Here is a 15,340-nt window from a genome sequence, read left to right as displayed (position 1 = left end):
CCAGTAGTTAATGTGCTGTGGGGAAAGGAGGCATTGCACTGACTGCCCTGACCAAGGATGCCCACTGGGGGCCCAGCTAGGAGGACAGACTGGAAAATGGATCTAAGAGTGAAGGTAAAATTGCCCCCATCCCTCTCATCGGGCTCACCTCCAAGATGTACTGGAGCCTGTCGGTGTCTGGGGACTCTGCCAGCAGGTTCCCCAGCATGGCGTCCAGGAGGTCTGGCAAGACCCTAGGCAGATCCTGAAAGCAAGGGAGAGCCATGGGTCAGAGTTAGGGAAACTGGGGCTACATCTGCCACAGGATGGGAAGTGGGGTCTCTGGGAAGCACTGGTGAGACCCCAAACACATATCCTGGCCTCTCTCGTTCACATCCCACTGCAGGCAATTAGCAAGGATTCACGGCAGGATGACAGCTGGCTCATCTATCCATGACTTTAGCATGATCTACCTGCACTTGGGCGGTGTCCTTCTCCATGCCCAGGGTGAAGACGGCGTGCAGGGCAGCTCGGAGGAGGTGGGTCTCCAGCTCTGGCTCCAGGGCAGGCGTCATGGTGCTGGCAAGAGAGAGGAGCCGGTATTAGACTGTGCAGTGTGGGGATGGTACGGGCACCAACACGCAGGTGAAACTGCAGTGAAATAGGCACAGGCTGGCAAGAAGGGAAACTGAGGCACCGAGCCAGGGAATGACAAGGCCAAGGTTTCTCAGACAGACAGTGGCAGGGCAGGAATAGCACCTGTTCCCTGGACCCTGGTTCCCCTCTGTATCTGATCCTGGGAGTGAGTCTCTCCCCAAAGCCAACTCCTTCAGGAGCCCATAGCAAAGAGACCCCCCCCAGACTGTCCTGAACTCCCTGAGAGGTGCCTCCCCCGAACTGGAGCACCAAGGACCAAAGTGGCAGCATCTAGTGTCAGTGGGGTTCATGTGGCTCAGGCCAGACCCCTGGGCTGGGGACCCACCCCCATAGCACTGATCGAGTGCCTGGGCCCAGGGTGTTCACAGCCCCGCCCTCACCTCTCCCTGAGCCCAGCCTGACTCCTCACCTGGAACAAAGGTGCGGCGCCCATCGGCCTCGCTGCTGCCCGAGTCCCAGGCACTGCTGCTGTCCCATGGGGAGCGGGCCGAGCTGCTGGTGGTGGGACAGGGATCCTCCACCTCCTGCCCTGGGGAGGCTGGAAGGTCCTCACTGACGGGGCAGGGCGATGCCTCCTGCTGGGAATCAGGGCTGGGCTCCTGGGGCCGGTGCTGCCCACACAACATGCCCCAGAGTCACCCTGCCCGGATCCCCTCCTGCGCTGGGTCCTGCCTGCCCAGCCGCATCCTGGCCCAGCTCCATTTCGACCTGGCCTCTCCCACCTCCTCGGCGCCTGCGCTGGGAGCGGGTTTTCTCCGCCAGAAGGCTGGGCACTTCCACCTCCTGGCCTGGCCGGGAGCTCCTTCGGCCAGTGGGGACGGAGGAGCCGCTCTGCTCCTGGGGAAGATGGCAGCTGCTTCCCTCAGGCTCTGGGGCCACCTGCAGAGCCTTCTTCCTGAACCTCCTCAGGAGCCTGGCCATCCTGGAACCGAGCGGGGAGCGGGCGTGAGTCTAGGGTAAAGGCAGCCTCTCACTAACCAGCCTGTTTGGTCCCTCCCCATCCCTGCCCAGGCCAGAGCAGCTCCTCCTCCCCCACAGGGGTGCACGTAATGCAATCTACACGCACTGGCAGGAGTTCATTGCATGATCTGCTTCCTGCTGTTTGGTTCTGGGCTGTTGGAGTATGGGCTTGCAACCATCTGTGCACACATATTATACTAATTGCATCTAGACCACATCTCCCTAGTTTGTTTGTGAGAATGTCCATATTAACACCAAGATGGATCACATCTACTATTTACCCACCTCCACTAGGCCCGTAACCCTGCCAAAGAAGGAGCTAGGATTGGTTTGGAATGATTTGTTCTTGATAAGTCCATGCTCACTAGTCCTAAGAACCAAATTGTCCTGTAGGTGCTGACAAACTGATTGTTTAATAAGGAGTTCCAGTATCTTTCCAGGTATGTTAATGGATGGGAAGATGTTCTTTTTCAGGGATCTCTGACGAGAACTGGGGCACAGCACTTAGTTTGTTGAGGCCATAAAATGGAGACAGGCACCTCTTTTCTTCTCCCAGCACCCCAGATACCTAAAAGGGTGGGACTCACATCCCTCAATGGGCTTTAAAAAAGACAATGGTTACAATGTGGCCTCGACCATTTCTGGTTTCTGCAGACTAGATGTTTTAGCAAAGTTTAGAATTCCTTGGTGCTCAACACCGTGAAACTCCCCTTTCTCCTTCACAAAGGGCTTTAACGCCCCTTATCTCACCCAGGCTCTCGACTGCCCAAAGTTGGAGAATTGTCCCTGTTCCCACTGCAGAGCACCCCCCACGACACACACACAGAGTCCTCCTGGTGGTGGGAGGGGAACAGAGGAAAGGACAGAAGATGTAAGAGATGAAGAGAAAGGAGGGAGGGATGGAGGAAAAGGTAAAACAAAAAGGACAAACCTAATGTCCCCAGTGATTCTAAGGGACAAAATCCCAGGTGAGGAATAAAATTCGACCACCTTAAGCTAGTGTTTTCCATGCCTAGAATTCAGCTGGCGCCAGATGCATCAGACTGAACAGGTTCTAAACCTCTCGGAGGCTCTTACCTTCTAAACAGGGACGTCTGTTTTCTAGTAAAATCAGGAAAAAGAAAAGAGAAAACTCAAAAGAGGTTCCTCCTGGCGCTCATGTACCTGAACCTAAATACTCTCTCAGTCCTCAAAGAGAGACCTCGACAAGGAGACTTGCTGAAGCAAAGCTACAGGGAACTCTGAGGTTTCCCTGGCCCTGCGCCTCTGTCCTGCTTGGCTGATGTCAGCATCTCTCTGTGAGGTCACCACCTCCCGAGCACCTTTGACCAATAGCCTGAGGTCCTGCAAAAGGCCTTTGTGATGTCACTGCCACACCCACCCCTCCCCTGCAGTGCTAATGTCCTGCCACAGGGCAGACACTTTGGAGGTTTGAGCTACACAAAGAGGAGACACTTAGATCTCAAAAATTAGATGAGATGTTTCAGTCTGAGCTAAGTAGTTGCTGCTCTTAACAATTGCAACATAATAAAAAATAAAATAGACTATTTCATCCATTCTATTATGTCATAATCTGATCTGAGTAAACACGATAGGACACCTCATCTTATGCACTGCTCCTAGTGACAGTCTCCAATAGATCCCCATCCTCCACCGGCCGGGAGGTAGGTAGGGGCGGATTGTTATCCCTACTTGAAAGAGGGAGAAACTAAGGCTGAGAAAGGAGAATTGACTTGTCTTAGGTCACACAGCCACTCCGTGGCAGAGTTGGGAATAGGACCCAAGAGCCCTGATTTTCAAACTAACCATCGGATCTTGAATTTCAGACACTGAATGACCTGAATAAAGTGCTCTCAAGTGAGTTCCAGACCAGCAAGAGTTCATAGTAATTATTCAGCAAGTATTTTAGGAGAACCGGAATGGTAGAGAAAATAATGAACTGCAGAGAAGCAGCAAAATTTGTCGAACATATGACTGGTTATGACTATTTACTTGGTCTTAAAAGAAAACAACAGGGACCTGAGTTTCCTCCCTGTCAATAACTCCCTGCTCAGCCAATCGGTAGACACCGAGGGGCGGGAGGATGAGGGTTCTCACCAGAGAGCCCAAAGGATGGCCCAGGTCACCGCTGGGGATCACTGTCTGAGCACTATTTCAGCCCCACATTTTTCGGTGGACCTCCCACAATGGGAGTTGTAGAGCACCCCCCACGACACACACATACCCCTCCTGGTGGTGGGAGGGGAACAGGGAAAGGACAAAAGAAGTAAGAGATGAAGAGAAAGGAGGGAGGGATGGAGGAAAAGGTAAAAGAAAAAGGACAAACCTTAATGTCCCCAGAGATTCTAAGGGACAAAATCCCAGGTGGGGAATAAAATTTGGCCACCTTAAGCTAGTGTTTTCCATGCCTAAAATTCAGCTGGTGCCAGATGCAGCAGACTGAACAGGTTCCAAACCTCTCGGAGATTCTTACCTTCTAAACAGGGACGTCAGTTTTCTAGTGAAATCAGGAAAAAGAAAGGAGAAAACTCAAAAGAGGTTCCTCCTGGTGGTCACATACATGAACCCAAATACTCTCTCAGACCTCAAAGAGAGATCTCGAGAAGGAGACTTGCTGAAGCAAAGCCACAGGGGTTTCTGAGGTTTCCCTGGCCCTGCGCCCCTGTCCTGCCTGGCTGATGTCAGCATCTCTCTGTGAGGTCACCACCTCCCCTGCACCTTTGGCCAATAGGCTGAAGTCCTGCAAAAGGCCTTTGTGATGTCACTGCCACACCCACCCCTCCCCTGCAGTGCTAATGTCCTGCCACAGGGCAGACCCTTTGGAGGTTTGAGCTACTCCCTGTGGATCACCCCACTCAATGAGTGTTCATTCTAGGAAGCAAGCCAGCTACACAGTAAAACAGCAGAGGCTGCTCCCAATGCTACACTCGGTTTCTCAGAAATGAGTAGACTTTATGGCCAGAAGAGACCGTTAGAGCATCTAATCTGACCCCCTGCATATCACAGGCCTCCTGTCTACCACAATAGCTACTTTTGGGGCAAACACATTCCGGAAAGGCATCTAGTCTTTATTAATGACATCAAGAGATGGAGAATCCACCACTTTACTTGGTAGCTTCTTCCTGTGTTCAATCATCCTCGCTGTTGAATATTTGTGCCTTATTGGTCATAGGAATTTGTCTCTTTTCACCTTCCAGCCATTGGGTCTTGTTCTGCCTTTCTCTGCTAGACTAGAGAGCCCTTTAATATCCAGTATTTTCTCTCCATTAAGGCACTTCAACACTTCAATGAAGTCCCCTTCAATCTTCTTTTGATAAGCTAAACAGGTTGACCTCTTTCAATAGTTCACTAGAAGGCATTTTTCTCCAGCCCTCAGAACATTTGGTGGCTCTTTGCTGCCCAGCTCCAATTTCTAGGACCATCTTTTTCAAAGGAGGACACCAACACTGGAGGCAGTATTCCAATAGCAGTCTCACTGCTGCTGTGTCACCTCCCTATCCTACTCACGGCTCTGCTCCTTCATCTAATGATGGCTTTAGCCCTGTTCACCACAGCATCGCACTGGGAGCTCATGTTGAGTGGTTTCACCACTATGGCCCCTAAATCCTTTTCAGAGTCACTGCTTTCCTGGATACACGTCCCCATTCTGGAGGTGTGGCCGGCGTGCCTTGTTGCCATATATAGGACCTTGCATTGGGCTCTGCTCAAATTTGTTTTCTTTGAATGGGTCCAGCTGGCCGAAGGAGCCAGATCGCTGTATATCACTGCCCTCTCCCCATCAGGAATTACCACTCTGCCTGTATTTTGTCACCCCCCAATCTTATCCGCAGTGATTGTATGTTTTCTCTCAATTCATTGATAACAATTATTTTAAAAAAATTAGTCCTTGAGAGCTTCTTCAGACCCTTAGTACCCAGGATCTGCTCCCCACATCACAGTGAGAAATGCTGTCCAGCCCTGCTGGTACATAGGGGATAAGCACAGAACAAACGTACCTTTAGGAGCTGTGTTGTCCATAGGCTCTGTGGGGGTCAGCAGATTACAAACGCACGACAGACCTGTAGTGTAGACAGGTCCCAACTGTGTCTCGGTTTCCCACCCTGTAAAATGGGGAGAACAAACAAAACCTTGATTAGCTCCACTTGATAGCTGGGGAAACCGAGGCACCCCGTGGTGCAGAGACTCGCTCATGGTCCCAAAGCCAGGAATAGAAAACAGCAGATCTGATAGCCAGGCCTGGGACCTAATCCTGGTTTTCCTGGCCTTGCTGCTCTAAGTTTAGTCACAGCCTCCATGTCTTTTCCCCCGTGTCCCTTAACCCCACGTCACTGCAGAAGAGAGATTTTCTGGTAGCCAGCTGGCTCTCCTGCATGTGGATGTCATTCCAAAAGACGTGCTCTGGCTCAGTCCCATGCTATGGTTGGCTGAAGGAACCACTTGGTGACATTCTAGGCCCTGAGTTATACAGGAGGGGCGACTAGATGCACATAATGGTCCTTTCTGACCTGAACGTCTATCAATCGCTACATTTTCTGCTGCTAGGAAGAGAACTCTGGACCTATTTTCTCTCATTCACTTTCAGTCGGAATAATTTCAATCCAGGCCAAAGGATTTCCTCTTCCATTGTGTCTTCAGCACCTTTGCGAGCAACCAGTTACTGTTACCACAGGTTACCAGTTTCAACCTGTCCCAGGGTGAGATGGCCAGGAAAGGGGTTGGAGCTCAACTGCACCTGGCCAGGGTGATGCAGCTCCCTAGGGTGAAGGGAATAAGTGTGGGGGTCACATGACAAGATGCAGCCTGTGACTAGGACCCAGGCCTGCTGAGAGATAGAAGGGCAGCCTGTGCTCAGCCAGGAGAGAGACCCCAAGGGAAGCAGGCATGGGAGGGGCTTGGAGAGTCCTTTAAAGGTCAGGGACAAGCTGGGAAGGGGCCAGGCTGAGCACTAAGGACAAGGCCCTAGGAGGGAAAGACAGGGCAGTTTAGGAGATGGGGCAGATAGTCCAGTTGGTTTCGGCTCCCAGGACCAGACACCTAGAGGTGAAGGTGATTGTCGGGGCTTCTGTCCTTCTTCCCCAGTGTAGTGGAGGAGACTGATGCCGTAAGGGGGAAGTGAGTTACCCCAAGGTCACCCAGTGAGTTTATATCACGAATGCATACTCGGAAGGATCCAATAGAAACATGGATTTTCCAGTCTCTTCTTTCTAGGAGTCCCCAGGGCTAAGGTAAAACCCCTGCTGCCCCTCCCCATTCTGCTCACCTCCAAGATGTGCTGGAGGTTGTCTGTGCTGGGGGGTGCTGTCAGCAGGATCGAGAGCTCATCATCCATGTTCTCTGGGCAGGCCTTGCTCAGAGCCTGCCAGCGGAGGGAGACCAGGGGTCAGGAGCCTGCATTAGCACTGTGCCATTGACCAGGAGCCTGGCCGGAGCTCGCACCCAGAAACTCTGCCCCAGGTCGGAACCCCCTCCCGCACCCAAACTCCCTCCCAGAGTCCGCACCCCAACCCTCTGCCCCAGCCCGGATCCCCCTCTGTCACCCCAAACCCCTAATCTCCAGCCCAATCCCACAGCCTGCATCCCCACTGGAGCCCTCATTCCTCCCTGCACTCCAACCCCCAGCCCCAGCCCAGTGAAAGTGAGTGAGGGTGTGAGAGCGAGCGACTGAGGGAGGTGGGCTGGGCTGGAGTGAGTGGGGGTGGGGCCTTGGGGAAGGGCATGAAAGGGGTTGGGTCAAGGGCATTTGGTTTTGTGCAAGTAGAAAGTTGACAACCCTACTTAAGGACCTTTGAAAAGCAGCCTCCTTAGCACCGCTCCTGATACCAGGGGCCAAGGCGCCCCCGGACATGAGAACCACAATAGGCCAGAGCAAAACGCTGCATTAGAAATCGGAGCTCAGGCTGCCTAGCGAACGATAGCTGACAGACAGGAGATGCGGAAATTAAGGTTGTGCCTTCAGCCAGCAACTGGTGTTCATCCGTTTGCACCACACACACACCTGTAGGCAGGGCCACTATTTCCTTGTCTGTCTGCCTGTTTAGCGTCTCTCGGTCCTTACTGTGCCCATCACCGTGGTGTCTGAGTGGGAAACCAAGGGTTTGACGTGTGCATATGAACCTGCCTGACTGGAAGGACGTGGTTTGGTGTGGATCAGTGACTGCTGGGGCGATTGGTGGCAGAAGGCTCTGAGGGCCTGGCTCATTCCGACCTGGCTCATTCCAATGGCTTCTACAGCTGAGAGTAGCCCAGTCTCCTGCCTGGGTCCGACGCAAACCAGGAAGTACAGGACCACGGTTAATAAGAGCAGCTCAAAAGATCATTTTCGCTGAGCCCAGCGCTGCACAGATTTCCAGCTTAGGTTTGCATTTTCAGCAAAAGTTCTTCTTGATTATTTTCTCCCAGCCCTTTTGTGCCTCTATAATAGCCAGCCACCCCGTCAGTCGCATCCTGGGGCGCTCCAGGGACAGCGTATGTGCGTGTATGTGTACATCTGTATATATATATGTGTAACCCTTCTGCTCATCTAAGTTGGCAGCAACAAGGGCCGGGTTCTGTATCTAGGGGTTCCATTTCAATAACGCAATGCAAAACCGGCTCGAGCCCCCACCCAGTGACCTGGGACAATTACATACCACCCCCTGGGCGCCTCTAAGAGGCAATACTTCCCCTCTCGCAAGCACAGAGTCTGAGTGTAACAGAAAATGTTTAATAACATGAGGTAAACGACATCAGCGTTAAATTGGAAAAACACCACAAACAGGCTTCATGAGCAAAAAACTCACCCCAGCAAATTGGGCTGTGTCCTTTCCCTTTGGTTCTTGAAACCAGCAACCCAAGGATCACCAAAGTCCCCAAAGTCCAACAACCCCCCAAAGTCTCTGTCCCTGGTCAGTGCAGCCCCAGAGTTCAAGCGGGGGGGGGGGGGGAGGCACGCAGGGTGTTAAGGGGCACCTTACGTGATCCAAGGTCGACCGGCTGCCTCTCCGTGGGGTTCCGCCGCAGCCTTCTCCACGAGCCGCTCCCGCCGTCCACGAACTGCTCTGGCAGCTGCTCCGCTCTGCTCTGCTCACCGACCTGTGAGCCACTCAGCTCTGCTCCACTTCAGCGGTTCCTTGGGCCGCTCCCACAAGGCTCCGCTCTGCTCGCTGCTTCTCCAGCCACTCCGCCCTGCTCACCGACCTGTGAGTCGCTCAGCTCCGCTCCAACTGTCCCCATGAGGCTCCACTCTGCTAGCTGCTTCGCCAGCCGCTTAGCAATATAGCTTCAGGCTCCCCCACTGGTTAACACATCCTCAGTGATCTCAGCTCTTTTGTGATTTCAGCGGGGAGCCCCAGTGCTAGTGCACCATTGGCCCAAAGTGAATTCAGCTCAGCAGTCTGTAATTAGATTTCTAATGGAATCCAAGTTATTTCTGACATTCAACAGTGGAGAGAGGAGGTAGTGCAATTGGTGTTTCAATCCCTCAGGGAGGGAGCCATACCATCAGGTACAAATACCTGTCCCCATCTCCTCCTCCCCCCCCCTCTCTATTATTCACTGGGTTTTGTAACCCATGCCCCTTGTCAAGCAAGTGCTACTTAGGTAATGGTGATGGACTCACTCAGTCCTTCTGTCATACAACAGGTTCACTGCCCTTGATTCACAGAATCAGGGTAACAAAACTTTATTCTTCCTGCCCCAATAACAAAGAAACTGGGGATCCCACACCAGCCAAAGTAACCACTTTGAGTTGCTGTTGTTTCATGCCAGGCGAGTGGGTGTGCCTATGCAAACAAGATCAGCCCCTGGAGTTCTTTTCCACACTTGCCATAATTCACCACCAGATGTCAGGGTAGAGCTCATCCTGACTCTGCTTACATATGTATGTGTACATGTGCGTATTTGTGTACGTGTATGTGCACATGAGTGTGTGCACATGTGAGTGTGCATGTGTATGTGTGTACATGTACCCCAGTCAGATGTATACATCTGGATTTCCTTTGAAAGAATTTTCAAATTGAGCTGATCAAGTGCAATGGCAAAGCACCCAATTCCTCTGCCCCCCAACTGCCTTCGCTGCTTTAACGTACAACCTGCTCCGCTGACACCTCTGACTCCTGAAAGCCGTAACGCTCCAGGGGAGCAGGCCGTGCCCTGCCCTGCCCTGGCTGCCCCGGGTGTTACCTCGGAGGGAATCGTTCCAGATTCCAATGGGTGGCAGGTCCAGGGAAGAGCCTTATCTCGGGGGAGGCTGTACCAGACCCGCCCGACCCAGGCAGGCTCCCAGGTACTCTCTGCTCGGGGCTGATAAGGCTCCTTAGCAGTTTCTCTCCAAACAAATTCCAGTTCAAGACAGCTGAGAGCTCCACAGCAGGGCAGCATCCCCAGAGCGCAGCAGGGCGGGGGTTAGGGGGAGCAGTCGGTAGCAGCACCTGCCCCTCGTACGGCAGGAGCGAGAAGTGCCAGCCTCTCTGCACAGAGCAGCAGCGTTCAGCCTGGGCCAGACGTGCTGCGGTGATGGGTAAGACTGGGCTTGGAGAGCCAGAGGGTCTGTGGGGCAGCGCTGGGCCATTCTGCTCCGCACTAGGGCCGGGTGGGCGTGTTCAGCTGGGATTGGAACCCACCAGCACTTGTGGGTGTGAATGTGGGGCTGGAACGCAACTTGGGGCGCTCCCACCTTGCCCGGGAGCAACTGGGGGGAAGGGCAGAGAGACACCTGGGCTGAGACCCCAGCTCCAGGGAGACAGTCACCCCCGCCCAGCTGGGTTAAATTGCCCAGCTGTGTGACAGCCCCCCCATCGGTATGTCACAGCAGGGTAATGTGCGTACTGAACGGCAGGGGTTGCCAGAGACTGGCTGGGAGAGGCCTTTGGGGATGGAGGAAGCAGCACTAAGGTACATGCCAACCTCCCTACAGAGGAGGGGCCGTGCCCCGCAGGTGGGGGGCAGGGAGCTGGGACACTGCGCGGTGGGTCATTGTCTGGCCCAGGCCCTTCCTAGCCGGAGGCCGAGGCCGAGGCATTTCCTTCAGGTCACCTTCCGCTGCAGCTTGGCCACGGGCCCCCATAGCCACTAGCCCAGCCAGGGATACCAAGTGGGGATTGTCACGGCTGGCTCCTCCCTGCCGCCAGCAGCTCTTCACTGCCAGGGAATTCCTGAAATCCTGTGTTCCCCTCCCCCACCCACCTCCTGGGGATGTGAGTGCCCCCTCCCCCGGACAGCCCCTCCCCCCGAGCTCTGAGTGCCCCTGGCCAGTCCCTCCCCTCAGCCCCCCCCACTTCCTGGGGCTCTGAGTGCCCTCAGCCAGTCCCCCTCCCACACCCCAGGGCTGAGTGACCTTGGCCAACCCCTGTCCCTTCAGGAGGAACTCCCAGTACCCACCCAGCCCCCACACCTCAGGGTTCCCCTCCCTGCGGCTCTGTGGCCATACCCCCCACCCCCCTGTCCGTGGGGCTCTCATTACCCACCCTTCAGGCCTTCCCAGGGCTCTCAGTGCCCCCCCAGCCCCAATCTCCATTTTCCCTTTCTCTCACCCACTCTCCCGCCCTCCCCTGCCCGGTTATTTCCATGGCACAGGGGTGTCTCTGTGGGGTGGGAACATTTCTCCAGGGCGAGTCCCAAACTCCTCAGCACCTGCCCCCCTCCTGGGAGTCTCTGTCCCAACGGGGCCGGTTCCTAGCGTCTCCTCTCTGCCCCGTGCATACCTGGCCGGTGGCCGGCTGCCCAGCCAGACTGATGGGCGAGGGCGGCAGTGCCAGGCTGTGCTGGGCGAGGCGGGAGGGTCCAGCAGTCCCAGCTCTCAGTTGTGCTGTTCCCGGGCAGAGGGAACTGGGAGTCGCGGCTCCTGAAGGGCGGGTTTGTGTTCCCAGCTTCTCACCGGCTCTTCCCTTTTGCAGCTGCCTGGTGCCCTCGTCTCCTGCTCCTCGCCGGCCTGCTGGCCCTGTCAGCCCCAGTTCTCACCCTGGAAATACACAACCTGAACGTCTTAAAGGGACCCACCCATGCAATCCGGAACATCCACCCAAAGCACCTGAAGGCAGGTGTGTCATGTGTCTGCTTCTATAGCCCTCCCCTCTGGCCCTAGGGGTCCCTGCCAGCCCTGGGGCCCCAGGACGTCACTCACTGGCTGCCTGGGGATTATAGAGGCCTGAAGCCACTGGGAGAAATTACAATCCAACCGTAGCTCTCTATTCAAACCACGCTGAGCTCTTTGGTGGTTTGAGGGAGGGGAGGGAGGGAGGGAGGTTCGGGGGGGCACAGGGGCTGGCCCATTGCAGTGCAGGGAGCAGCATGGGACAAAGCCAGGAGGTGCTGGTTGCCTTGGGCAGCAGAGGGGGCGCGGAGGAGTGAACTGGTGCAGCGTGGGCCCGAGCCAGGCAGGGGCAGACGGGATGAGATGGGGGTGCTCGGGCAGCAGGGAGACTGGTACAGAATTAACACAGAGCTCGAGCTAGGCAGGGCAGGGCTGTGCAGAGCTCGAGGGGAGGCGCGGGAGCTGGAAGCTGCTGCAGGAGGAGCTGCAGAGCCAGGGAAGGGACTGGAAGGCACAAGGTGGTGTGGGCAGAGCCACGGGAGCGGGCGGTGAGTTTGGTGGCTGCATTTGGGCCAGACTGGAGAGGAGCAGACGGAAGCCAGGTAGAGCGGTGACGGGGGTTTGCAGAAGTGTGGGCAGAAGAACGGTTTGTCCTGGATGAGGGTTTCAGGGACACGGGGAAGGGGAGGCGAATGCACTGCTAACACTCTCTGGTGCTTGGGAGTCTCTGAAAACCCCTCATGTCACGCGGATCTCCCAATTCCTGTCCCTACAGATCAGGGGAAAGGGAACCTGCGGCACAGCCGAGCCAGTGACCCGCAGTTACCAGAGGCCCACGGTAAGAGTATCCCACGCTTCACCTATCCACGCCTTGCAGAAATGAGATGCAAGAACAACAAGAAGCAACAGAGAGTCCTGTGGCACCTTTAAGACTAACAGAAGTATTGGAGCATGAGCTTTGGTGGGTGAATGCCCACTTCCTCAGACGCAAGATTCACCCACGAAAGTTTATGCTCCAATACTTCTGTTAGTCTTAAAAGTGCCACAGGACCCTCTGTTGCTTTTTACAGATTGAGACTAACACGGCTACCCCTCTGATATGAAGAACAACAAGAGTTATTCACACAGCTTCTCCCTGCAGGGCAGAACAAGGCATTGGGATGCATTGTCTGACCGGGCCATAGGGGAATCCCCAGGGATTATACAGGCCCCTGGGAGCAGGAACTCTGGTGACAGAGGGTGGGAGGGTGTGGGGGAAAGGGCTTGATACACACAGGCTGTAACGTGTCCTGCAGAGGAGAAGCTTTGGGTCATGATCTTTCTGCAGGAAAAGTGGCACCACTGATAGACTGTGTGGGATCCAGGACCCAGGGCTGTGACCCACTGGGCCGTGTCCCTCACTACTGCAGGTGTGGGGAGTTTGCAGCCAAAATTTGGGATGAGTGGCAAGATCCTTTGACTCCACAGACTCCTCCTTTCCCTGGCAGCTGGTGTCGGTGGCCTCAGCACACACGCCCTGTTGGAGAGCCCTTGGCACAGGAGTTTGCTGAGAGCTGAGGGGGTGCAGAACCCGCTGCTGTAAGATACAGTCACCCCACATGACACACGGTGTTGTTAGCTCGCAGTGTCCCACGCATCGTGTCTGCCGTGTTAAACACCTCCCCGAAAACCCCTGCAGAGTATGAACAGGGGCCTGTTTGTCTTCTGGGAAACCTACGTGTGCACATGCAAAGTAGCTAGTTAGAGAATAAACTGCCCAGGAGTGGGTGACAGGACCTAATGCCAGGGCTGTGCCAGCAGATTCGGGCTCAGTGTCTGCATCCCTTGTTGAAGCCTCTTTGACAATGGGCTGGCAAAGCATGCGGGGTGTCAGTGCAGACACTGCTGTCTGTGGCACACCGGAGGGGCCCTTTCTCACTGACCCAGGGTGGGAAGAGCTGAGCAGGGTTCTGTTCCACGGGGTTTAGTGAAAGCGATCTCTCTCTTGTGCACAGTCTGGCCCAAGGACTGCAGCGAGATAACCTGGAACAGGGTCAGTGGCGTCTTCGTCATCCAGCCCACAGGATTCCACCAGATTGTCGTTTACTGTGACTTGAACAGCACCAGCGAGGGCTGGACGGTCCTCCAGCGGAACCGGCACGACACACAGATCACCTGGGCTGAGTCCTGGAGCACCTACAAGTACGGCTTTGGCAACGTGCAGGATGACTACTGGCTGGGGACGGAGTACATATATCGGATCGCCAAGCAGAAGGTCTACCAGGTCAGGTTTGTCATCCACGATTCATCCGGCACCATGAAATACGCAGACTACAACCTCTTCGGTTTGGAAGACGAGTCCAAAGGCTACAGGCTGAGGCTGGGCTCTTACACTGGGACTGCAGGGGACGCCATGACTTCAAACAATCCTACCACCGTGCATGACAACATGAAGTTCTCCACTAAAGACCTGGATCAGGACACTTACGGTGGGAACTGTGCGTCTAGCTCTGGTGGGGGCTGGTGGTACTCGGCTTGTCATTCTGTTCGACTGAACATCAAAGGGAGCATCACTTGGGGTAGTTTCTGTAGCGGGAACTGCCAAGCCTCCGCCATCCTCATCAAACCAGCGTCCTACTGTTAGTCCCCCCTTCCCCACCCTCCTGTCTGCAGTGAGGCCAACCCCTGCTCCACGAAGGGAGGGAAAAGGGTCAGAGTGTATCATGGCCAAACCTCCCGCCCGCTTTCACAGGCCTTGCTGGGGGAAGTATCAGGGTTACCCAGGAAACGGGGACACTTTCCTTCTCCTCTCCCTCCCTGCAGACTTTCTGAGCTTTTTTCCACTGGGCCTTTCTCCGCTGGGCTGACTCCCATGCACCAGCGTTCGGCTGGAGTGACTCTTCCGCGTCATTTTAGCTCGGCGATGCGATGAGCAGGCCTAGAGGTCACTGGAAAGGTGAAATCCCAAGCATGGCGGGAGCTTCTCAAACACCCTCTGCATGGCCCTGCCTCGGGATCCAGGCTTTGAAATAAACACACACTTCTAAGCAGTGAGGTCTGCAGATGGTAATTCTGTGCCCTGCTGTCACCGTCTCTCCGGGAGCTCCCATGGGCACCACGCTGCTGGAGAACATGCCTGGCGTTACCAGGTTCACAGGCAGGGCATACGGGGCTGCTGGGATGGGTCTGCAAGAGTAAATCTCCAGGCCACCAGCCCTTCCATTTGGGGCGGGGAGGAGGAGAGACTGGGGCCAGAGGGATTTTCTGGGGGAGGAGAAAGAGGAGATGTGAGCAGGAGGAGAGACTTGGGCCCTTAGTGCTGGGATAGAGGAGTCCTTGGGCCCCCTGCCCTCCGGACCACATCCAGAGAGCCTGTAGGGCAGAGGCAGCGTCCATCCCACTCCCACTGCAGGCGAAGCCGCTCCTCGCCTGAGAATGAAGGCTCTGCCCGCAGCTCTGCCTGGTCACGTGCAGACTCCTGGAGCAGGAGTGCGGTGTCTCATACCAGGGCATTCTGTGGCAGCCCCCATCTATGGGGTATCACGCTGGGCCTAAATGCTGCGGCCAGGTCCCTGGATTCTGCAGCACTTCATTTAAATTAAAGAATGGTGCCCAGGGGCTGGGGCCGAGGGCATCTTCGTGGGGTTGGACCCTGCTGGCTGGAGCCATGTGCTAGCAGGGACCGGGTGGGGAGGCCCCAGACCACTGGGCCGAATGCATCCCACTGCTTGTGTGGTAAAATGCAGCCTGTTTCCC

At 55.2% G+C, this 15,340-nt stretch overlaps 1 protein-coding gene across 1 annotated transcript; it reads left to right on the top strand.

Moving 5' to 3' along the window:
* Window positions 1–395: 395 nt before the first annotated feature.
* LOC128843707 (fibrinogen-like protein 1-like protein) lies at window positions 396–14,634 on the top strand. The gene is made up of 5 exons (XM_054040753.1): window positions 396–518; window positions 9,919–10,093; window positions 11,469–11,612; window positions 12,381–12,443; window positions 13,600–14,634. Exons 1-5 carry the CDS (start codon window positions 411–413, stop codon window positions 14,226–14,228), a joined length of 1,119 nt encoding a protein of 372 aa, XP_053896728.1. The 5' UTR covers window positions 396–410; the 3' UTR covers window positions 14,229–14,634.
* Window positions 14,635–15,340: the final 706 nt, after the last annotated feature.

Source organism: Malaclemys terrapin, chromosome 9 (assembly GCF_027887155.1).
Source record: "Malaclemys terrapin pileata isolate rMalTer1 chromosome 9, rMalTer1.hap1, whole genome shotgun sequence".
NCBI lineage: Eukaryota > Metazoa > Chordata > Testudines > Emydidae > Malaclemys > Malaclemys terrapin.
Note: the sequence above shows the minus strand (reverse complement) of the source record. Positions and strands in the feature narration are given on the sequence as shown.

What these genes read in the sequence shown, in the direction of transcription:
- LOC128843707 (XM_054040753.1), top strand. Translation starts at nt 411, where the DNA reads ATGACAGCTGGCTCATCTATCCATGACTTTAGCATGATCTACCTGCAC. An exon ending in CAGACGTGCTGCGGTGATGG is followed by an intron (nt 10,094 to 11,468) that starts GTAAGACTGGGC and finishes TCCCTTTTGCAG; the next exon opens with CTGCCTGGTGCCCTCGTCTC. An exon ending in CCCAAAGCACCTGAAGGCAG is followed by an intron (nt 11,613 to 12,380) that starts GTGTGTCATGTG and finishes CTGTCCCTACAG; the next exon opens with ATCAGGGGAAAGGGAACCTG.